The sequence below is a fragment of the Necator americanus genome, chromosome II, assembly GCF_031761385.1.
Source record: "Necator americanus strain Aroian chromosome II, whole genome shotgun sequence".
NCBI classification, from domain to species: Eukaryota; Metazoa; Nematoda; class Chromadorea; order Rhabditida; family Ancylostomatidae; genus Necator; species Necator americanus.
This window is the reverse complement of record NC_087372.1, coordinates 6,726,180-6,750,164: the sequence shown is the minus strand read 5'-3', so window position 1 is coordinate 6,750,164 and position 23,985 is coordinate 6,726,180. Positions and strand designations below refer to the sequence as shown.

The 23,985-nt window shown below is 42.7% G+C and overlaps 3 protein-coding genes across 7 annotated transcripts; 2 read left to right on the top strand and 1 right to left on the bottom strand.

The window, feature by feature from the left end:
- Window positions 1-3,364: 3,364 nt before the first annotated feature.
- On the top strand, window positions 3,365-13,133 carry RB195_017026 (uncharacterized protein; the record flags this gene model as incomplete). Of its 3 annotated transcripts, XM_064183829.1 has the most annotated exons (5): window positions 3,365-3,561; window positions 9,986-10,347; window positions 11,328-11,437; window positions 12,222-12,323; window positions 13,053-13,133. In XM_064183829.1, the coding sequence occupies 5 exons, from the start codon at window positions 3,365-3,367 to the stop codon at window positions 13,131-13,133; spliced, it is 852 nt and encodes a 283-aa protein (XP_064039710.1). The 3 variants fall into 3 exon arrangements, with proteins under 3 accessions (XP_064039710.1, XP_064039713.1, XP_064039711.1); XM_064183831.1 differs by lacking the exons at window positions 9,986-10,347; window positions 11,328-11,437; window positions 12,222-12,323; window positions 13,053-13,133 and adding exons at window positions 6,369-6,439; window positions 6,511-6,559; window positions 6,609-6,626 and having other exon boundaries at window positions 3,470-3,571; XM_064183830.1 differs by lacking the exons at window positions 3,365-3,561; window positions 9,986-10,347; window positions 11,328-11,437 and adding an exon at window positions 12,129-12,158.
- RB195_017027 (uncharacterized protein) lies at window positions 10,068-10,415 on the top strand (the record flags this gene model as incomplete). The annotated part of the gene is made up of 1 exon (XM_064183832.1): window positions 10,068-10,415. One exon carries the CDS (start codon window positions 10,068-10,070, stop codon window positions 10,413-10,415), a length of 348 nt encoding a protein of 115 aa, XP_064039712.1.
- Window positions 13,134-15,216: 2,083 nt separating the features above from the next.
- Window positions 15,217-23,980, bottom strand: RB195_017025 (uncharacterized protein; the record flags this gene model as incomplete). 3 transcript variants are annotated; one of them, XM_064183828.1, is made up of 11 exons in its annotated part: window positions 15,217-15,297; window positions 15,948-16,049; window positions 16,113-16,135; window positions 16,183-16,195; window positions 16,263-16,286; window positions 17,889-18,001; window positions 18,054-18,147; window positions 21,244-21,359; window positions 22,072-22,192; window positions 23,391-23,535; window positions 23,973-23,980. In XM_064183828.1, the coding sequence occupies 11 exons, from the start codon at window positions 23,978-23,980 to the stop codon at window positions 15,217-15,219; spliced, it is 840 nt and encodes a 279-aa protein (XP_064039707.1). The 3 variants fall into 3 exon arrangements, with proteins under 3 accessions (XP_064039707.1, XP_064039709.1, XP_064039708.1); XM_064183827.1 differs by lacking the exons at window positions 16,183-16,195; window positions 16,263-16,286; window positions 17,889-18,001; ... (3 more) ...; window positions 23,391-23,535; window positions 23,973-23,980 and having other exon boundaries at window positions 16,113-16,142; XM_064183826.1 differs by lacking the exons at window positions 15,217-15,297; window positions 15,948-16,049; window positions 16,113-16,135; ... (4 more) ...; window positions 23,391-23,535; window positions 23,973-23,980 and adding an exon at window positions 21,566-21,640 and having other exon boundaries at window positions 21,202-21,359; window positions 22,072-22,198.
- Between the last annotated feature and the right edge of the window lie 5 nt (window positions 23,981-23,985).

The following is a 23,985-nucleotide window of genomic DNA, read 5'->3' as shown; positions in this document are numbered from 1 at the left end:
GACTCCTTCCACTTCTCTATGTATTTGGAGAAAAATCTTATAGGATGGGCGGATGAGAAAACCGGAAGCAGTCTCCTGAACCTGTCATGAGCATCCTTCAATTACATGCTCAAGTAAACAAAACCATTAAATAAATGAAAAAAAAACCTTTAATTGGAATGCTTAACTCTTACATGATGCCTAAACCACAAAAAGAAGAACGTTGTGTTACGAAGAGAGTTTTTGAAAAGAAATAGGACTTTTCCTAAATATTTTCACCTATTTTTTCATAAACGACTGTGATGAAAAAGCTAAAGATTTCGGCTGAAGTTTGTGAAAAAAAGGGCCGATCTCAAATAATCCCTCGGAATCACTCGGAATCTAAAATAATTTTCGTCAAGTAAAAGAGAATTTCTCAGATTCAGTAAGTGAGATCCAGAAAAGAAAAGATTTCTTTAGATTCAGCAACGAGAAAACATTGAAGGATACGGGAAACTCACTTTATTCTACGGAAAGAAAAATTCTGGTGTAAAAATTCAAAAATAAAAATCATTTGCGGCATTAAGGGAATCGTATTAAATTAATTTGACCGCAACCACTTAGTTTATTGCGGATAAGCCACACTACGCCGGGAAAAAGAAATGAAACTGAAGAGGATTTGTGCACCAAATTACGCCTCACTCCGCCCTTTTCGCTATCAATAACTTACGATAAGGTCCTAATCCCTTAAGCTAGACTACTCTTACGTGTTTCCTTTTAAAGTTACGGAAATAAAGTCCTAACCTCTAAAGTTAGATTACTTTTACTCCTTTATTTTTTTTTAATCTCCGGTTTTTCTTCACTAAAAACAATAACGAGCGATGCCTGAACTAGCTGATCTAAATTAAGTATGGTTTGAAAAAAAAAACAAAAAAAAGTAACTCTGGAAAAAACAGTAAGTAGAAAAATTCAAATCGTTTTTATTCAAAGAAGCCCAGCTACAACAGATATCATCGTATTGAAAAACCCTATTAATGGCGTCTGAAAAGCGCTTGGCGAAATTGCTATGATTAAAAGCTTTGACGGCGTTAAATGAATGACCGATACGCACGCGAAGCGTTCGTTTCGTAAATACGATTGTAGCGATATGTTAGATTAGACTGAAAATGTTTTCAAGACCACATAGATGTATCCTTGTTGAATCTGGATGGTGAGTGTTTTTTTTTTTTCTTGAAGTAATTGCATGTTTAAAGCAAGAGCACAGATCTCCGGAAACAGATTGCTGCGACGCTGCACGCATTTGCCAAAAGATCAGAGAACTTTCGAAAGTTCCCTTAAAAGCAGCATACCATGGATTTGACGTGGTGGAATCCACGGGAAAAGATAGAGATGGGGTTGTAGATTGCAGGATCAGGGGTGGTTCCGCTCACCTCTTCCTAATCGTCTTAAAAAAACGACGTGAGAACCGCTTTAGCTCCTGAGAAGAACGTTAGAAAGCTCCTCTATACGCTCTGGCCCCCTCAGCAACCTATTCACTGGTCTCTCTTGTATAGGCGGTCGAGAAGAACTCACTGGCTCTCTACCGCAACCTGTGCAGATGGATGCGGCGCGTCTACGAAAGTGGAGCGTTACAACTGAAATCGTCGTGAAAAGCGAATTCCTCCAAGCCGTTTCTTTTACTACGGTTAGGGAGAGATGAGCACAACCACCCCTGATCCCGGGATCAATGATCCCGTATCGAGCTGGCCCCTCGGAAATGCATAAAACGTTAGATTCGTGGGGTGATGCCTTTAAAGGCAGCGTATCACGAAACTGACAATTTTGAGATCTTTGTAGGTAAATGAAAAGTTCGAGCACAAGGTGCGTTAGAACGCATTTTTTCGTGGCACGTTTCGGTCCCCTCAGCAGCCCATTCATTTGTCCCACTTGAAAAGGCGGTGAAGAGACATTATTGATCCTCGACCGCTCGCACTTGGATGCGGTGCGTGCGCAAGGACGGTGCGTTCTGAAGTACCTCGGAGAAATCAAAGCTGTTTCCCTTTTAAAACAGAGAATAAAAGCTGTTTAAAAGCTCTGTTCAATTCAGATGATGTTCTCTCTGTTCAATCTTCGCGGTGTGTTCCGCATTACATCAAAATCGTAGATACGTTGCCTTTGGGAGGAACTATGCAAGTCTACGCTCATAACCACTCGTAATCTTCACGTCAACTCTATATTTGCTCACACAGATCCAAACATCGTCCGTTTCGTGATATGCTGCAATTTAAGCTATCCATTAATTTGTTTTCAACGAATTCCATGTGATCTCGTGAGCTGGTCCTAACAAATTTTGCCCTCTATAACTCTTCTGGATGCAGAAGTTGAAACAATACTTTTGCTTTGAAGAATTATAAACCACTAATAGCTACTAAAAATACCGCCATGCATGGTATAGCGCTCCAAATCACCACCTCTACTCGTCACTTAAAAGTATCTTGTTACAAAATTAACGTGGTCCAGATCTTCCTGCGAATAGATTGAGGAGGTGGTGAAGTTCATGAACATAACAGTGATCAAAGCCACTTTCCGCAAGCAGCTCAAAAAAAAGCGTGCCGAAATGTTTTGGCTGCAGCTGTGTCCACAACGATGCAACTTATTACGAGTAGTAGAAAGAGAGTAATCCGCAACGCGTTTGCGATTGTATGCGATCGGATTGGGCAGCTTCTGTTGCTTATCTAACTTGTACTAATAATTGTGTAGTTTGACTGCGGACGCTGGACAACGACGGAATTGCCCGCGCTCTATCGCGTAACATGTTGCATCGTTGGGAAAACTCGGCCACGCAAGGCTGATTTTCGCCTTTTTAGGACTATTTGATAGGAGTCGAGCGTGATCATGCTCGTAAACTACAGCATCTGACCCTATCTGTTTGTGGAGAGATCCCAAGATAATAAAATTCGTGACAGGCTCTTTAGAAAAAAATTCCTAAGTTCCCTATGTGGATTACTGTAACAATGGGCGAGTTTTAGCGTCTTATGTTAAGGATCGAGGAAAGAGGCTATCGTAAATACTCGAACATCGTACTACAACATCGTACAAATACTCGAACATCAACAACGACCGATGCATAGGTTCTACTAGAGGTCTTCGAGCATAGTGCAGTTACTTCTTGTGGCACCCCGGTTCTGCTCCAAAGAAAAGCGGCAAGCGTCCGCGAATAGGACTCGAGGCCGACTTCCTGAAGCCGGGCTCGCGCTGGGCTAGCCACCAAATAGCGGCCTAGGCTCTGCGGACTCGCGCCCAGAGTTCCATCCCTCTGTCCCCATTCCCCGTTTAGTGGCCTCGAGCTGCCCCCGCATCTCACCCCCGACCTTGTGGCCTGTGGATGCAATGAGGTACAGGTGGTTTCATATGCGGTTTTATCGTAATGACGACAATACATGGGAATAACAAAGTACACGACATCAATGAAGGTGGATCAATGCGGGCCTGTCAAGTGGCTCACTGGCTGCGCTTCTCGGCTATTAGGTGGATGGTGGATACGGTTCGGAGCCCAGGGCAGCCAGCCGCGGATAGTGGTAGAAGTGGTTGCGAATGCACAAATGCTGGAATATGGTTGAAGAGGTTGAATGTGGTGGGAACGCGTCCTTTGTGGTGCGGGAACGCTACCGTAATACATTGGCGAGTGGCTGAGAAAGTCGTGCCGGGCACGACACTTCTTGCAGAAGTGACTTGTGATGTCGTCCTGAGCGGAAACGCCCACACACCGGGAGCCTCTCTCCTATTTTTCATTACACTGCACATGTATAAAGGATAAAGAATAAAGTCACTGGCGTATCAATCCACCAACGCGTTTTACTGAAATTCGTAATCGTTGAGGCTCTGGAACGCGTGTTGGCCTATACAATGACTTGCAGGGGCCAGCCGATGATCAAGTCAGTGTTTCTACCACCCCGGACAAGTCTGGTACCAATTTTTCGACCCTGGAGGGATGAGACGCTTGGTTTGCACTAGGGCGGTTTCGAACCCTGGACCGTGTGGCTACAACGGACCTCTAACCGACTGCGCCACAGCACATGTGTTTACAATTTATACCGTATTTATAAAGGATTTTTGTAGTGTTACTTACAATTATACGTTATTTACTACATGAATACCAGTGAATGTGAGTGAGTGTGATTCTATTGATCTCCAAATTTTTAAGATCGATAGAACAGTGATATCTGCTCGGGTAAAAATCACCTCATTTATGATTCAAACTGAAACTCATTATTTAGAGTTAGATTCTAGTCACGACAGTCAAGAAATACATCCGGACAGCGAAAATAAGATCCTGTCATTCTAATAACAGGAAAATACTATTATACTATGTACTGTAATCAAACTGAAAGGCTCTTTTTTTCCAATTTAAACTTCGCGGATGTATTGATTTGCACGGGAATTATTTAAAAATTAACTAGTACTGTCATTGGCTTCCTCTGTTAAAGGCATCACCCCACGAATCTGATGTGGTGCAGATTTCAGGTGGAGTATTCGTTTACGAGATGGGAGACTACGGAGAGGGAGATGATTCCGTCCATTTCTTGCTAATTGCCGTAAAAAACGGCCCGGAAGATGCGGCGCCGCACAAGGCTGACGCGCTCCAATCGGACCTCTGATACAAAATGGGGCGCCAAAACGAATGAAGCCGTATCTTCCGGGCCGTTTTTTATGGCAATTAGGAAGAAATGGACGGAATCACTCCCCTCTCCGTAGTCTCCCATCCTGTATACTAATACTCCACTTGAAATCTGCACCACCTCAGATTCGTGGGGTGATGCCTTTAAATTTCATGTTATTATCTCCATTGGTTTCATACGTACGTGTTATGTAGACAACTAAAATTGATTTTGGCGATTTTTACAATGCCTTATTTTACTAAGTAAAAAAAAAACTCGCATTACATTTTGTTTGCGGAACGAAATTGCTGCTAAGAGAAATGTTGACAATGTTGCAAAAGTCCTTCGGTAGCTAAGCTTTCTCGGAAAAAAGTGAATGAGAAAAATCCAGAAAAAAAATCGCGCCAAAGTCGCTCAAGAATCGAGGTCATGTTAACAGTTTTTTTTCGATTATCCTGGTGTAGTGCACGATGAATTCCTTCCAACAGCACAAATTGTTAACAAGGAATATTATTTGGGTGTTATGTGTCCGTTGCGTGAAACTATCCGTAAGAAAAAACAAGATTTGTGGCGAGACAACTCTTGGCTTGCGGACCACGATGCCTCACATTGCATTGATTGATTGTTCGTGACCATTTGTGATCAAAAACTCGAACCATATTGTTCCAAAACTATCGTATTCGCCTAGCTTAGCTGAATGTGACATCTAGCTATTCAATAAACTAAAAAGTCCATTCCGTGGACACCGTTTCCAGTCCATAGGAGAGTTTCAGGGTGATCCCTGCGTGAACTAAAAGCCAAAAAGGAAATTTTTCGGAAATCGAGTTTAACAACTGTTTCGAGAATTTGAGAAGACGTTGACCTAAGGCATGCGTTGGCATATTTTATCGGAGAGAATTACTCTGAGGGTGAAGAAGTAGAACTAAAGGAATAAAAAAGATTGTAAAATTTATAAACAAAGTCACCTTTCAGTCATATCACGTCAGGTGGTTATGGATTGGTTCAACCAGTACGCAATCGGTAATGTTTTTGAAAAAAAACAGTCATAATTTTTTGACCAGGCTCCAGAGCTGATACCAAAAGCTATGTATTTCTCGTCTACAGTTATACAATAATACAATATTCTCTTACATACGAAAAAAAATAAAAGAAGAAAACTTTCATTGATCTAAAAATAGATCGTGCGCAACGATAAGAGCGTAAATTGCATTGCATTGCTATACAACAGTCACACTAGAATGCAATCAACAAAGCAATAGTCGAATCACTCTAGGGAATACACGTATAAGGGGAACGAATTAATTTATTTTGTTTCTCTTTTGCGTTGTTTGCATCGGATTCATTGTTTTACGAAGGTCTTTTACGAAAGAGTGTTGTTCGGAAGGGGAATAGTAAAGTATTGTTTATTGCTTCTCACCTCTTCTTACTTTTTTGTTTTTTGTTTTGAAAAAATTTGATGACTAGTATGCGTTACTTTCGTTACACATTCATAAGAATCCAAGCCACCCCTATGCAAATTTTTGCAACCAGAATTCTTAGTTTATCGTAAACACAGATATTATTAGGTTGTCAAGATGAGACCAGGCAACCCTATTTTCGAAAGTATTACTAAATATAATGTCGCGGTTTTCTTCCCCCGTTTTTTTCAATATTTTATTCGCTTTCAGTTTCTTATTTGCAAATTTTGATTGCTTGCGTTTGAATTTAATGGTTGTCTTAGAAAATTTTGGACCAGACAGTCATCGCTCGTGTGAGCATGCTCTACGATTTCAGACAAGGGAAGAGTGCCGCCGAATCCTTTCAAACTCTGCACTCGAGCTTTGGAGAGGACTGTATTTCGAAAAGTCAATGTTTCAAATGGTTTAAGTGGTTAAGTAAGTTATCATAAAAGGATAAACGATTCGCTTCAATTCAGGGATCGTTTGAGGTTTACGAACAGTGACTTGCGGGGGCCGATATGTTACGTGAGTGTTTTTATGCACTCAGACAAGTTTGGTACCAATTTAGTTTTAGGATGAAGCGCCTGGTTAGCACTACGGCGAATTCGAACCATCGATCGGACCAACCATTACAGTGGAACCTCTTACCGACTGCGCTACACCGCCCCAAGTCAGTATTTTATTATTTTATTATCTCCCTTGCTCCAAACACACTTATAACATTAATAGCATAAGTCCGTATATTGTGTTGTCAAAGGTTCTTTATGATCTTCGATGAGGGGAAAAAAAACAATTCTCGAGAATTCGAGATGCAACGAAGAAGATTGTTAGCAATCAATAATTCCGAGATCAGTAGAAGCCCGGTGGCAAGAACCATTATCAATGTGTTCTATTAGTAAACTCCAAAGATTCCAAATCGTTCCTTTTCTTGAAAGTTTCAGAAAAAAGTGCGGAAAAGGCGAAGAATGGCACTTTAGAGACCGTCAACAGTACAATTGATTATGTATTTGTAGAGGAGAAAAATTGTTTTCTACCAAAAAATAAAACAAGAAAAAAGGAGAAAAAAGGAATTAGCTTTCAAGAAGATTATATTTGTTAAAAACATCCAAGTTGAAAAAAGAGCTGTGATAACTGCAAGGGAAACAATATTGAAAGTTCGCTCGCGCGTAAAATGATCACTTTATCAATGAGAAGAAGGGATCGATTGTGATCATCGGACGCACAGACGTTAGTAAATCGAAACGTAGCGCCTTACTGCAAATATGTCCACAGGTTGAAACTAAAAACTTCAGCATACGTCAGCTTAGCTAGATCATCATGAAATATCCAACTTCTTAAAAGTTGCAGAAAAATATGCTTGGATGACTCCTGATTGAAAGAAAGTCAGCATTTGCAACAGTAAACTCTAGTTCTCTTGCATTCAATGAGAATTCATGCATTCGTGCTTTCAACACGATTTTTGATGTGAAGCATCAAAAATCGGTGTACATGAATTGTGATATAGATGGCGTTGGAACTCGTTGGTTGACTGAACGCAAGGTGCCTGCACCTGCGCAGACTTCGGCATCCAGACACTTCCTCCTCTTCTTACTCCGCCTCAATCGAACGTGAATCACCGTCGAACGGAAAATTATTCTGAGAACTGTACTCGAGAAGTTAATTGATATAGTGAATCTGCATCATCGGTGGCTGCAACAGATAGGCAGAGGAGCACCGCCTGCTCTCGAAGCGGACGCGTCACGTTAGCTCGGTTTAACAATTCCATTACCGATTGTTTATGAGGGAGTATACGGTTAGATGAATCTCTTCCGACATTGCTTACCTACTCTAGCGAAATCACCGATAAAACCGCTATATAAAAGCTGTTCCTGAGTATATATCACGAAATTATTTGGTCAAAGGAAAAAAAAAACAACAGTCGTTGGTGGCTTGATGAGGTCTACTGCACCCTACACTTAAATACATTACCCCACGAATCTGGAGTGGTATGGATTTTCGGTGGAGTATTCATATACTGGGTCGTAGATTATGGAGAGGAGGATGATTCCGTTTATTTCTTCCTAGTTGCCGTAGAAAACGGCCCGGAAAGATACGGCTTCAAGCGTTCCGGCGCACTACTTTCTACAAGGAGTTCGATTGGAGCGCGCCAACCCTGTGCGGCGCCGCATCTTCGTTTTTTACGGCAATTGGGAAGAAATGGACGGAATCACCTCTCTCCATAATCTACATCCCCGTATACGAATAATCCACCTGAATTCCATACCACCTCAGATTCGTGGGGTGATGCCTTTAACATACCGTATCATCTCAGCAGTAAGCTAATGAAGAGATCGAGCTACGAAGAAGATTTTTCAAAAATATTCTTTCCCCAGTTAACGGACGATGTCCAAGTTCTTTCCTCTCGATGAGAAGGTGCTTGGCCGCGCCAGTTAAGAAATTTCACTTTTTTTCCTAACTAAAGAAATAACTGCTTACAGCAGTGCCCATTTGCCGGCAGAAATCATTGCCCCTCAAACATGGGCACTTGGGATTACGAATGCCGCGGCTTACTTAAAGGCATCACCCCACAAATCTGAGCTGGTACGGATTTCAGGTGTAGTATTCGTATACGGGATCGTAGGTTGTGGAGAGAAGGGTGATCTCTCCCGTCCATTCCTTCCTAATTGCAGTAAAAAACGGCCCGGAAGATACGGCTTCAGGTGTTTCGGCGCGCTATTTTCTACAACGAGTTCGATTGAAGCGCGCCAGCCCTGTGCAAGCTCCTCATCTTCCGGACTGTTTTTTCGGCAACTAGGAAGAAATGGGCGGAATCACCCTCCTTTCCATAATCTACGACCCTGTATAGGAACTCTCCACCTGAAATCCGTGCCACCACAGATTCGTGGGTTGATGCCTTTAATATTTAATATAATAATAATAATAATAATAAACACTGACTCGATACACTGACTAGCCCCCCTTCACAAGTCATTGTACAGCCTAGTTATCTCCTGAACCTCAAAGAATTCCAAATTGAAGGAAACGAGCTGGCGCATCCCAAGCGGGTTGTTCAACGCCAGACACTTTACCCTTTTCATTATTGTCTTCTGTGAACATGGAAATTTGCCTAAAGGCAACTTTTAGGGGAATTTTGTGTTATATTATCATATTATCTGCTCTGTTAGATGGGGTTGAGAACATAGTTTGCAAATGTCACAGTGGAAACCCGGAACACCGTCTGCAAAGCCTGGAGTTAAGGTATTAGAAGCATAATAGTATTAAAGGTTTTATTTCTCCACATGGACCACATTTTGGACCCTTAGAACCGAGATAGGATTCAGGAGGTTGCGTGCCGTCGGATTCGGTTAGCATTCGTTCCGGTTGGTTGATGCAGGAAACTATAAGGACGAAGCCATCGGCGATAGAGGGATGGCGTAACTATCAAACATTAACTTTCTGGTCTCATTACTTCAGGAGGAAGTAAAAGTAGACACTTTTTGTTCCTGCAGAAAGGAACGATAAAAAAACTAACTTTTTTTTTTCCCCAAAAACGTGATTTCTGCTCCTAAATAAACTTAATTTAAAGAAGAGAAACGGCAATAACTGCGAAACAGAAACAGTACAGACAATCAGCTGGCACGGAAAGTTTCCGATTTATGAATGAAAAGGGAGGATCGCCATGTTAATTCTGTTAGTAGGTTGAACTATAACTTCAGTGTAGACATATTCATAAGTCATAAGTGAACGACTTAGCGTACATCAACTCATACCACCTCATCACATTCGCAATGTTCCTCTCTCTTGCTCCTCATCTGAGGTTACGATGAGAGCAAAAAATCGCTAACCAAACACACATTTCAGGGGAAACGATACTTTTTTGTTTTAACTTGAGGAAAAGTGTAGCTGATGGACATGGATTGGTTGAGAAGAATATAGGGAATATGCCCCATCAATAAAAACATGTGAGTACAGATTCCTGGGTTTTAAAAGTGGCGATTTTGACGCCAGCGACAAAGAATGCAAACGGAGGCCAAAAGAGCTTGAATACGCTGAGATGGAGGCTTTGTTAGACCAAGATTCGTCTCAAACTGAAGAGGAGCCTCCTGAAACCGTGGGAATGACTCGACAAGCGATTTCAAGCCGTCTCAAGGCTATGGTGCAAAAATGTGGAAGTTGGATTCCGTACGAATTCAACCCAGGAGACGTCGAACACCGTTTCTTCACGTGCGAACAACTGCTCCAAGAGCAATATCGAAATAGTTTCTTGCACTTAGTCATGACAAGGGACGAAAAATGGATCCACTACGATAATCCAAAGCTCAGAAAATCGTGGGGTCAGTCAGGCCGTGCATCTGCTTCAGCTCCCAAACCGAATATTAAAGGCGTCACCCCACGAATCTGAGGTGGTACGGATTTCCGGTGGAGTATTCGTATACAGGATCGTAGATTATTGAGAGAAGGATGATTGCGTCCATTTCTTTTATTAATTTTCTACAAGGAGTTCGATTGGAGCGCACCAGCCTTGTGCACGCGCGCATCTTCCGGGCCGTTTTTTTTACGGCAATTAGGAAGAAATGGACAGAATCACATCCCACTCTATAATCTATTCTACTGCGTGTACAAATACTCCACCTGAAATCCGCACCACCTCAGATTTGTGGTGTGCTGCCTTTAATGGCAGGAAACTGACGCTGTGCATCTAGTGGGATCTGCTTGGAGTGATCTATTATGAGCTACTGCAACCTAACAGAATCATCACTAAGGAACGTTAACAACAACCGGTGATGCAATTGAGCCGAGTACTAAAACTCCCTTACGACTGCGTGTTGTTGCTACACTCCTACTACTGTTGAGCAAATCCCGAGTACTCTTCACCCTCCATCTAACCACTACTCTGAATCAATCGGGCGTGAATTGACCCTGAGGCTGACGTCCAAGGAATGGCGCCAACAGTTTCCCAAGGAGTTCATCGGCAGTGAATCTGTGTCACCAGTCAGTTGAGCTAGATATTGAAGCCCTGTATCCAATAAAACTCTTGCAGCTGGATGAATGTGCCCAAGCGGAAAAACATGTTTTATTTCTATACACTATTATCTAATAAAAATTTGTCCGCTGACACGGAATGCAAATATGTCTCCACTCTTTCTGAGCCACCTCGCGCTGGAAATGTTTCTGCAACAAAGCGGATGGTTCCCGCAAAGACGTCCCGTTGCACCGGCGAAATAGCACGATAATAATGGATAACATGACTGAAGAAAGAAGTCACCGATAGTTTCGTCCTCATCGTATTATCCTCAAAAAACACATTGTATAGTTGGGTCAATACGACATGAAGCACGGACATTTGCGGAAACGGCTGCGCTCGGAAGCGGTGCGGTAGAGAAAGCGGTTGGAATCGAAGTGGGACCATGGCGAACTACAGAAGTGAGTGGCGGCAGTGAAGGTCCTTACGCGATTGCAACCGCTACGCTCCACCGCTCCGCTTCGAGCGCAGCCGCTTGCGCAAATGTCCGTGCTTCATGTCGTATTGACCCGACTACATAGTCGGGTCAAAACGGCATGAATCACGAGTATAGTTGCGGTGCATTTGCGTACGCGCTCGAAACGGCGCAGTGGAGGCAGCAGTTGCAACCGAGGTGGGACCGTCGCAAACTGTGGCGATGGGTGGTACCCACAAGTGTTTCACTACGCTCCTAGCCGCTACGCTTCACCGAAGCGCCTAGAGACAATCAGTTTACGCAATTGCGTTCGTGCTTTATGTCGCTTTGGCTCTACTATATACGTGCTCAGTCCAGTTCTTTCGTGAAACTGTCGCGTTGCGTTTAACACGTGCGATGTTGATAGTATATGAAAGGATAATGACGAGATTAGGCTCTTTCCTTGATGTTTGTCCACTCCAGTAGGATCATTGCCGATGATAAGACTGGTGTATAAAAGCTCCCCTTGACTACAAGTAAGTTATTTAGCCAAGAACAACCTTCGTCGGTGGCTCAAGGTGGTTTGTTGCACCCTACCACATCACATACCATCACCCTATCACCACTAAGCTAAGGGAGTTCCAGGAAATCATACTTCATAGGAAATTCTGTAACATTTCTTCTCCACTTCGCAAACGATGCCCGAATTCTTTCCTCTTGGTAAAAAGGTATTCGACTGAGCTGCTTAACATTCTCAATATTTCCTTAATTGAAGAAATAATTGTTTACAGCAATGCCCAATCCCTGGTGCTGGAAAAGAGTGCTCAAACCTAGGTGTTTGGTATTACGAGTGCTGTGGCACACTTTACACGGATTGCTGTGGAAAGCTATCGGTGCGTCAACTACTACAAGGACTTATAGTTGGGTCAAAACAATATGAAGCACGGACAATTGCGTAAGCGGCTGCGCTCAAAGCGGAGCGGTGGAGACAGCGGTTGGAAACGAGGTTGGACCATGGCGAAGAGATGGGTGGCGGTAGCAAGGATCCTCACGCGATTCCAACCTCGACGCTCCACCGCGCCGCTTCGAGAGCGGCCGCTTACGCAACTGTCCATGCTTCATGACGTTTTGACCCGACTTTACACCGGACACCAAATGCTGTGGAAAGCTATCGGTGCGTCAATTACTTTTGGGAGCACCTACAAACCCGACATCGAACACGACAGGGCCTTGCTCACTTGCGAGGGATGGCACTGAGTTCGAGTAATTATTTGCAAGGACTCCAGGTCACCTTAAGGGTATCTGCTGAGCATTGAGAAAGATTTGAAAATCTCGCAGAAATCCTTATGAACTTCATAAAAACAACAACTAGCACAATTAGTACCTGTACTCAATTACTTTGCGTATCACCGCGTGTACAACGCCTGCTGGTGATAAGCGCGTCGTGTTGTTAGCTCAATTAATTAATTATACACTATTTTCACCCATGTATTCAGCAAGTAATTGCTTTTCTGTTTATTTTCCGGTTTGAAAGCCGCGCATCGGACGTCGCATCGCATGCGAACAAGCTGACGAAGTGTCTCGTGATCCGTCAACTGAACTAGTTTTTTTTTCGATTTCAGATAGCTGGATGGATCCTTATTGGCGCCCTTGCAGTGATAATCATACTGATCATCGTTTCACTTGTATGCAGAAAAAAGTAGACAGAAATCAATCATTGTTGTCCTTGTTTTTATTACTGCGTATAACCAAAGATGATGTCGAACTTCCAGTTATGCACTTGCGTTTATTGCGATAAATGTTTGTTGTTGTTTGTTGGAAAAACGTAGGTGGATCTGCTACCCACTTCTAAAAAAAGATCAAGTAAGAACACAGTAACCTACTAATGGAGAGGGCTTAGAAGTATGTGTGTCGCGTGCGTGTCACGTCTACATGCGTGTGGGTCGCGTGTGTGTCGCGTGCGTGTCACGTGTGGGTCATGTATGTATGTGCTCATGTATTGTGTGTTTCTCGTGTGTATGTGTGTGTTTGTCGAGTGTTTGTCGCTTGTGTGTGTCGTGTGTTCTTTGCGTCCGTGTCGCGCGTGTGTCGCTCGAGTTTTGGGTGTGTGTGGTGTGTTTGTCGCGTGAGTGTCGCGTGCATGTGTGTGTGTGTGTCGCATGCATGTATATGTGTGTCGCGTGTGTGTATGTGGTGCGTGCGTTTGTGTCGGGCGCGCATGTGTGTCGCGTATGTGTTCAAATGCAACTAGGCCGCTGATCTCAAATATACTTATAAATGCACCACCCCACAAATCTGAGGTGCTACAGATTTCAGGTGGAGTATTCGTATACGGGATCGTAGATTATACACAAGGGGAGGGGCGGGGGGTGATTCCGTCCATTTCTTCCTAACTGCCGTAAAAAACGGTCCGGAAGATACGGCGCGTGCACAAGGCTCAACAAGGCATCTTGTAAAAGGCAGCATACCACGAATGGTACGGATTTCAGGAGGAGTATCCGTATACGGGGTCGTAGATTGCGGAGGGCGGGGTGGTTCCGCCCATCTCTCCCTGAATCACTGCAAGCAGCCGACCCCTGAATGCTGTTCTGTACGATGCCTTCTATTGCAGCGCGCCACCCTTGCACGCGTAGCGTCCCTTACACCCTATCGAGGCAGTCCGAATTGATTTTCGACGAATTGCAGAGCGGAGGCGGCGCAAGGGGTGGAGCGTTGCAACAGACGGCGTCGTACAAAACAGCATTCTCGAGGCGGCTGTTTGCAGTGACGCAGGGAGAGATCAGCGGAACCACCCCAGTCTCCATAATCTACGACCCCGTATATGGATATTCCACCTGAAATCCACACCATCTCAGATTCGTGGTATGCTACCTTTAAGAAAGAAGACTCCTAAGCAAGTACCGAATCGCAAGACCTTAGCGTTCATTGTAGAGTGTTGACAGCAGGTCAAAGATTAGAACAAATAACGAAATAGAGCAAAATTGTAAGTTTGACATGAAAAAACTAGACACTTTCAAAGCTAGATGTTTACAGTTTGGAGAACAAATGGTTGTTAAGAACAAATGATTCGCTTTGAAAATTTCCTGAAAAATTACTTTCTTCCTTCTTTACTAATTGCCCTGAAGGACGACGTGAGTTTGTCGATCGAATTTCCCCACGAAACACCTGCCAACGTGTCACGTACATATGTGAGCGGACAATCAATAGTTGATGAGTTGATGCTAGCTCGCCCGCCTTGCTGGGACCTAACAGCGCCCAAGAATGCACCGTGGGTGTCTGCTCCCACATACGAGACTAGTAAATTAAAAGCAGTTGATTGTGGTAGCGCTCATACTCGCCCTCAACGTCATCTTTTTGTGGAGAGATACACAACCTCGTCGATTTCGTCCCGTTCTACCTTAAACAAGTGAAGGTTTAGATCATCCTTCAAACAATGGATACATGCGTCCAAGGAATTTTTTGGTGGTTCTGACATCTCAATTTTCTGTGTATTCAGGTGCTCTCTCATATCTTCGCTACGACATTTCTTAACTGCTTTCCGAACCCTACCTAGTACCGGAAAGAATCCAACATTGAAAATTTGTCCGAGCCCTCTCTTTGACAGGATTACTGTTTTCTTCGGATGCTTTGGTCTTATTTTCAAACGTGAGCAACAGAATTGAAGACGTAGCTTTAACACAAAACAAAATTTATTGCAGTAAATGCAACTGCATAGCTGGAATCCCGAACATAATCTTCGGGCTGTATGCAGCAATAAAAACAAGAACAACGATGATATATGTGTGTCTATTTTTTTCTGCACACAAGTCCAACGATGATAAGTATGACTATCACCGCAAGCGCACCAATAAGGATCCATCCAGCAATCTGAAATGAGAAAAAAAACACTCGTTCAGGTGAGAGATCACGAAACGCTTCACTCGCTTGTGCGTGCTGATGTGAGGCATTCAAACCGGAAAGTAAAACAGAAAAGCAGTTACTTACTGACGACATGGGTGAAAATAGAGTATAAGGAACCAATTGAGTTAACCACACAGAAGAGTTATTCACCAGCAGGCGTTATGCGCGCGCTGATACGCAACGTAATTGAGCACAGGTACTAAATCTGTCACTTGTTGTAGTTTTTACAAAGTTCATTGGGATTTCTGAGAGATTTTCAAATCTTTCTCAATGCTCAGCAGACACCCTTAAGGTGATCTGGCGTGCCTACAAATCATTACTCAACTCCAGTGCCGTGCCTCGCAACTAAACAACGGTTTGTCGCAATCGGTGTCAGGGTGCACGGTCGTGTCAAAACGTCATGAAGCATGGACAGTTGCGTAAGCGTCTGCGCTCGAAGCGGCGCGGTGGAGCGTAGAGGTTGGGATCTTTGCTACCGCCATCCATCTCTGCAGTTCGCCATCGTCCAACCTCGATTCCAACCGCTGTCTCCACCGCACCGCTTTGAGCGCAGTCGCCTACGCAGTTGTTCGTGCTTCATGTCGTTTTGACCTAACTAGAAGTGCTAGTTGACGCACCGATAGCTTTCCACAGCAATCCGTGTAAAGTGTGCCACAGCACTCGTAGTACCAAACTCCTAGGTTCGAACACTCTTTTCCAGGACCAGCGACTGGGCAATGCTGTAACCAACTATTTCTTCAATTAAGGGAATATTGAGAATGTTCAGCAACTCAGTTGAATACCTTTTTACCAAGAGGAAAGAATTCTGGCATTGTTTGCGAAGTGGAGAAGAAATGTTACAGAATCTTCTACGTAGTACGACTTCCTGGAACTCCTCTAGCTTAGTGGTGATAAGGTGAGGGTATGTCATGTGGTAGGGTGCAACAAACCACCTCAGGCCACCGACGAAGGTTGTTCTTGGCCAATTAACTTGATTGTATTCAAGAGGAGCTTTTATACACTAGTCTTATCATCGGCAGTGATCCTACTGGAGTAGACACTTAGAAAGAGACTAATCTCGTCGTTATCCTTTCATATACTATCAACAGGGCGGGTGTAGTGTAGCGGTTAGAGGTTCCGCGGGGCGGTCGTTAGGTACCCGCAGCCGGGATTATCTGCAGCCGAATAAGTGCCTGCTGAAGAGGCTGACAGTAGGCCAGAGCAGGCATATCTTAGTCCTCCTATGATCACTAAGCAACACCCATTTATCACCACGTCAGTGAGATCATGTGCCGTGTTTGTATTGCAATTAAGTGATAGAGTTGACTTCTAGTAATGTTCAAAGAACGAGAAGGTACCAACGTCGCAAGTGGAAGAAGACGTAGAAAATAAAATGCTAAAAAAGAAGAAGGAACGTAGAAGATTTGTACAAGAAAAAAACAACATCAAAAAACATAAATGAAACTGAAAATTGAAAACGTTCCAAAATAAGAGTTAGAAGGTGTAGAACCGAGAACCTGGTTTTCGAAAGATGTAGATGTTTGATTGAAAAAACTGTATAGAAGATATAGATGTATATTTGTATTTATGCAGACTATTAAATCCATAAAGTCATGGATTTATTAGTCTGCATAAATACAAACTAGCTTTTGATAGAGCCAGAGCCACCCGCAGAGCTCAAAATTAGAGGTGAAGCATTTTCTCTGATGATCCATCAAAACTGGGTTCGGATATTTCAACTTCGATATCGTGAAGAGAAAAAGTGAAAATTGAGAAGCGAGAAAAAGTGCGAAACCTCAGATTTTTGGCTGCGCGTTAAAATCTGTATGAATTTGAAAAAAGTTCAATAACTCAGCTCGTCGTTTTTAAAATCTAACTCGGTTTAAAGTGTTTATTAGTGGAAGATTTCTCCTATTACAGTGTTTTTTTTTTTATTTTCTTACATTTGCTCTCATTCTCTCGAAAGCTAAAGAACTGTTAGTAATGTACATGAGTGGCGTAGAATGTAGGTGAGTGGCGGGGCGCCCAGGCCCGTACTCCTAGAACTAAATAACTAAATCAATCGGGGCTCTAAGACCTAAGCTTACATGTCATAGATCCTCCAAGAGTTCTTAGAGGATCTATGACATGTAAGCTAAGCTATGTTTACTAGGAGAAAAAAGTAAGATAGAGCGTCTAGGTAAGGGCGCCTTTTTGTGCTCCCCCCACCGCTCAACTACATTTTCCTCATAAGCCAAGGTGTGTGCTCATGCGAATGCCTCTTGACTCAAGAACTCCAGAAGATTCATTACATGTCTAATGGTATCATAAGAAGAGTCATATGCACCTCGACTTCTGCAAGAACAAGTAGGGAAAACTTTAATTATGCAACCAGATGACTATCTGAGGTTCCTATCCGAGTTGGTCTCTCTTCTCTTTTTCAGGTAGCTGCATAGATTGTTGGTGCAATAGTTTTGCCATTTGTACTGATCATCTTTATAGCTACATGCGGAAGATAGGCTAACATTTATCATTGTTGTCATCTATGTTTTCTTGTTATGCCAACGAGGTGTTATGTTAAGTGAAACTTTATTATTGACCTGCCGTTTCAACAAACTCGTCTTTATTGAAGACTTGAAAATGGGTTGAAGGTCTTTGATGCTATGCATCAAATCAAATTCCTCCTCTTTCCTTGGCAAGCCTCGATATTGTTCTAAGTAGACCACGCAATACATTCAAAAGGAAAACAAACTGACCAGTCTCACCGACTAGCGGGGCTAGTGAACCACCGCGTTCTTGTAGATTGTCACCCAGGCGAACGAGAACCACGCACTGTGCAGTATCCTCAAGTACTAATGTCTGGATAACGTTAAGGAACTACATGTGGGACAACAAGGGGAATGAGATCTACACTCTGTGCAAACATCAGTATTTAACGCTACTGCACAGAGCGTAAATCTCATTCGCCTTGGTGACAATCTACAAGAACGCTGTGGATCACCAGTTCCGCTAATTGGTGAGACTTGTCAGTTTGTTTTCCTTTTGGAGGTCTTGCGTGGTTTACATGGAACAATATCGAGGCTTATAGGATATGGCTTATAGGATATGCATGCCATCGAAGACCTCGAACCATTTTTAGGCTTTTGATAAAGACAAGTTTGTCGCAACGTCAACCCAATAGTAAAATTTCACCTAAACCTCGTTAGCATAACAAGCAAATATAGATGCACTTCCCAATGACGAGGTTTCAAGAAGAGAGGACATGGAGATCATTGTTGCCATTGCTTGTTCGTTTCAATTGTTGCATACAACCGAAGTTGGTGTTCAGACTTCCAATTGATTGCATTCATTGATTGCTTATCTATTGACTTCAAATTTTTTCCTTGGCGCCAGAAAACACTGACTCGGGTTCTGCAGCGTTAGATAAGTGTGCGGATGGGGAGTAAATTGTCACAGGTCCTAGGACGAGTCATATATGCCCTGGAACTGGGAATTGGAGGCAACAGCAGTCACGAAAAAGGGAAGAAAAAGGGAAAGGGAAAATAGGAAGATTTGTGGGAGAAGTATATGAAGCGCTTCGAAATCCTTCACAATTATGGATGTTGTATCTGCAGTGATCCATCCTATTCCTTTTCAAGTTTCTACTGTCCCATACTACACTCGTGACAAATTTCCTATACCTTGTTTCCAGATTTCCAGATCCATCTTATACAACTGCCTGAACAGTAGGCAAAAGATTCAGAACTTATACCGAATGTATCTATCCTTGAGAAGATAAGTATGACGGAAGCGGAGCCATCCCCCACCATTTCCTACCACGCTGTCCATCTAATATAATAAGATCCACCAGCGGTCTGATTTCCAGGCGCAAACTCGGCGGAAAAGAAAATTGTATTCAAATTTTGACTTTTTACCGGATAGCCGTTTTCTAAAGCACCTTTCTTATTTTGCTTCGTTATTCCTGTAACGAATAAAGGGGGAAAAGAATTAGAAGATGAAGAACGAACACTCAGTGTTCTCCTTTCCTGATTCTGTCCTGAATACGGAGTATGAAGTGTATGACTCAACGATATCAGCTTTCAGTAGACTTGCTTCGCATGTTTATAACAAATCCTGCGATCGTTTGTTTGGTACTGTAATGTACAGCGAAAGTGTCGCTGTTGCAAATACCGTACATACCTGCAATTTTCGGAGGATGATAGTCTGAGGTGTTAGCCAGCAACAGACCGCCTGTCTCGTGTTGCAGTTGTGGTGTTTTGCAGAAATGCAGCACAACACACAAACTCCCCAGGCGCTGTATCCAACAAAAACCCCTCAAATGAATCCAAACCCTTTTAAAATTTGTATTATTTTAAACTTCTTTCCAAATTTTAGCTGCAATGACACAAAAATTATTAATTTTAAGAGTTTCGGAGAAACCTCTTCCAGCATTTGAACTTCTTTCGTTGAGTGGCCTAGAACAAATAGCGCCGGATGTACACTCACAACAAACATAATTATATGAAAAATACATAAAAACAGCATACTACGAAATTTTCTTTTCCATTTTCTTCACTTTCCCATTCTCTCCCTCGCCTTTACACTATCATTGTTTTGCCACTATTGCCTACTGTTTCGGAGAAACCTCTTCCAGCAAATTTGATTTCGACGGTCCAAAAATAGGATGCAAACAAGTTTGTTCTGAAAAATAGAAACCGAAAAACAAATTAGATTTGTATGAAAAAACGCTTCTCAAATAAACAAAGACACCTGTTTGAGCGCAAACATTGAATTCAGCCCGTGTTGATTTCATTTTCCAGTATCAATCAGTCAATCTCATTCCCATAAACATTTTCTGGATTTAGTATCGAGTTTGATAAGTTATACACGAGCTTGTTAACTAAATTTATTGGCCAACGTTTCGGCTATACCGCCTTCTTCAGAGCCTGAAAAGGGCAATTTAAACGACCAACCTCTCCACAACTAAACTGATAAACTCCACGCCTACTTTCAATCACCAATTTGGCGACTACACTGAATGCTCAGATCGGAAGCGCCTAGTATGTACCGCTGACTGGTCGTTCACGAGGGCTAGTGGCTCGAATGTCACATTCGGATCGGAAGAACCATTCGAGATATGGCGCGAGTTCCCGCGTTATCGACAGACATTCGCCCAGGTTCATTTTAGGGTTTTTGGATTGGATCCAAAATGCCTCCAGCGATTTTCGAGCCAACGTTTTAGATTCGTGCGCTAAGATTTGGATCCTAATTTCAAAATCGTCTCCGTCATGTTTTTGTGTTCCTTGGGCAACTAAAGGTATCCATTCTCGTAATTTATTCTTGCCGTTCACGTGCTCTTTGATGCAGACATACAGCGGTCGTTTGTCCTGTGGGACAAATAACACAGTTCGGTGTTGTACAGATGGTATCGTGCAAACCTTGCCTTTTCAGGCTCTGAAGAAGGCGATATAGCCGAAACGTTAGCCAATAAATTTATTTAACAACCTCATGTACAGTTCATCAAACTCGATACTACATTCAACTATGCCGAGGTTCATTGAAGTCGAACTTTTCAATTCAACCAATTTTCTGGATTGCTTAGCCACAATGGTTGAAGGTTTATGAAGATGCTTGAAGGGATCATATCACGAAACTGACGTGGCTGGGAAACGAGTGGGAAGATACGGAGTCCTGCGTGTAGATTAGGAATATAAACGTGGGCGCACTCCGTCCTTCTAATCGTCCTGAAAATGGTGTGGAAGATGGTCTTAGTTCTTATGAGGTTCGCAAAAACGCTCCTCTCGTGCACGCGCCGCGTCCAAGAACGAGCGGTCGAAAATCAACGAGGTGTTTTCACCAGTCTATTCAAGTGAAACCAATGAACTGACTGCTGAAGGGACCGGAGCGTATAAAGAGGGGCGCATTCTAACGTACCTAACGCTCTAACATATCGGAGCAAATGCCGATGGTACGGACTTCTTCAGGATGATTAGAGGGAACTAAGGGGGCACGATCACACTCGTAATCTATACTCTGATCTCTATATTTTCCAAGATGCTTTCCAACTTCGTCAGTTTCTTGATACGCTGCCTCTAAATGATATATTTTTTCGTATTGCGTCACTAGAGGCCAATGTGAGATGTTCTGGCTAGGTAATTCTGTAATAGTTACAATGAGGAATAACCACATCGTTTTCTAACTTCCAAAGCAAATTTTTTGTCCGTAATTTTCACAGTACTTTTTTCCCCTTATAAACTTTGATATCGTGATGCTGAACTCCTACGAGATCTATCTATACCTGTTTGGAGAACTGCACTTGTCATAATCTCATTAAGTGAACCGATTTCATAAACTTTTCTAACTATCGGTGGACCTAATGATAAAGAGATCATAGCGAAGACCAAAATCTTTGCGCTACGTCGTTAATGCCGAACGATTCTTTGAAACACTTAAATCTAAAATTTCGGCTAATCAAAGTCTAAACCTAGATTAGAACTTAGAGTAATGCTTGAGGATGTCATGTTCTTCTGCTGCTACCTTTTAGAGGGCAAGAAATTGACTACTCAGTAGAAAAAAAAATCCTTCTGAAACCGTATTTATGTTCTCTTGTTATACCAACGAGGTTTGGGTGAAATTTTATTACTGGCCTGACGTTTCGACAAACTCGTCGTTTTCAAAGGCCTGAAAATGGTTCGAAGTCTTTGGTCTACCATGGGTAACCCATCAAACTCCTCCTCTCTCCTCGCCAAGCCTCGATATTGTTCCAAGTACACCACGCAAGACTCAAAAGGAAAAACAACTGACCAGTTCCACCGACTAGCGGGGTTGGTGGACCGCCGCTTTCTTCTAGATTGTCACCAAGGCGAATGAGATTCACGCACTGTGCAGTATCCTTAAGTACTGGTGTCTGGGTAACGTTAAGGAGCTGCATGTGGGACAATCTTATAGCTCACAGAATGATACGAACAGCATGAAGTCATCGGTAATTGATAAGCATTCGCTTTTGTTATTCATGGCTGGGCACCTGACGGAAATCCAGAATGCATCCAATGCTTTCCCATCAGATACTTCGTTCTCGTGTGATAATATCGTACACTTTATTTCAAGCTCATTTCCATCATTCCTCTCATTTTTTGTGACGTCCTAATGGTGTTACCGAACTCCCACACCTTTTACCAGCCAAATGCTCTTTGATACGCAGATTCAGCATCCTTCCTGCTTCTCCAATATCTTCTGAAACCTCTAAAACCTCTATGCAAGGATGGGTTGTACAGTATGGATCCCGAGAACACCGAAACGGCATGCTAAAATAGCTTAAGTTTATTATACGAGTAGAAATTAAACGATGAGCACAGCCGAGGCAGCAAAGATCACATAAACACGATGATTGAAGGATTTTCACTCATAGTCTCAATTTTACTACAACTCACTCAGTCCTCAGTGATCGTGTTTAAAGGCATCACCCCAGTAATCTGAGGTGGTGTTGATTTCAGGTGGGGTATTCTTATAAGGGATAGTACATTATGGAGAGAAGGGTGATTCCGTCCATTTCTTCCTAATTGCCGTAAAAAACGGCGCGGAAGATTTCATGCGTTCTGGCGCACTATTTTTTCTACAGAGAGGCCGACTGGAGCGCACCAGCATTGTGCAGCGCCGCATCTTCCGCGCCGTTTTTTTTTACGGCAATTAGAATGAAATGGACGGAATCTCTCCCCTCTCCATAGTCTCCCATCCCGTATACGAACACTCCACCTGAAATCTGCACCACCTCAGATTCGTGGGGTGATGCCTTTAAACTATTTAAGCCATTTATGGTCTTAGTGCGATTCCTCAAACACTTTTCTCATCACATATGCAATGACTATTAAATCTTTAATAAATTAGCACATGAAAACAACAAAATAAAAGCTGTATAAAGCATGCGATTCGTTCCTTTTTCTTATTGACGAAATGGAGACAAAACAAAATGAGATTATGCAGGAATCTGATGCACTAACAAATTAAAATGAGCGGTAGCAGCTATTTAAGTGAAAATTATAGAGACGAGAGATTATAAGACGCTGATAATCAGCGGAATGCCTTTTGAGCAAAGCGAAGCATATCTAACAAATACTGGAACTAACAATAACAAATATGATGAGAAACATAACAAATGAAAATGGCAGAGATAGAACTTCGACAAAATTAATGTGATGGGAATTTTCAGCCGTTCCCATAGTATACGGGACGGAATCACAGTGATTATCGCACGATCGCATTCCACGTGTTCTAAAAAAATGTGTACGGAACGTTTTGAAAAGACAAAAAAAACTACTCTCAACTTGTCTTAGACTTCTGTAAGAACTTATTTCGAACAAACGAATTACAGGACTTCCAAATTTGAGCGAGAACGAAATTCTTTGGAAGCTTCTATATGGCCGCCAACTTTTGCATCTTGATGCTTTCCCTTCACTGCATAGTAATTTTTCCTTTTCGTAAGACTATTTTAGCGGATTTCTGCAGCCCGCAAGAACGCGCTCAAAGAGTGCATTTGCGTTATATGTTCATGAATGGCTTATCCACTATTGCTTCCGCACTGCACATTCTTGCATTACCTTTTCTACTCACAACGGAAGGGAAATACAATTGAAGAGGGCCACTACGCTCATTCTTCGAAAATGAGGGGGATCGGATTAAAACGTTATGAGCAGAAAATAAACAATTACCTGGGCATGATGA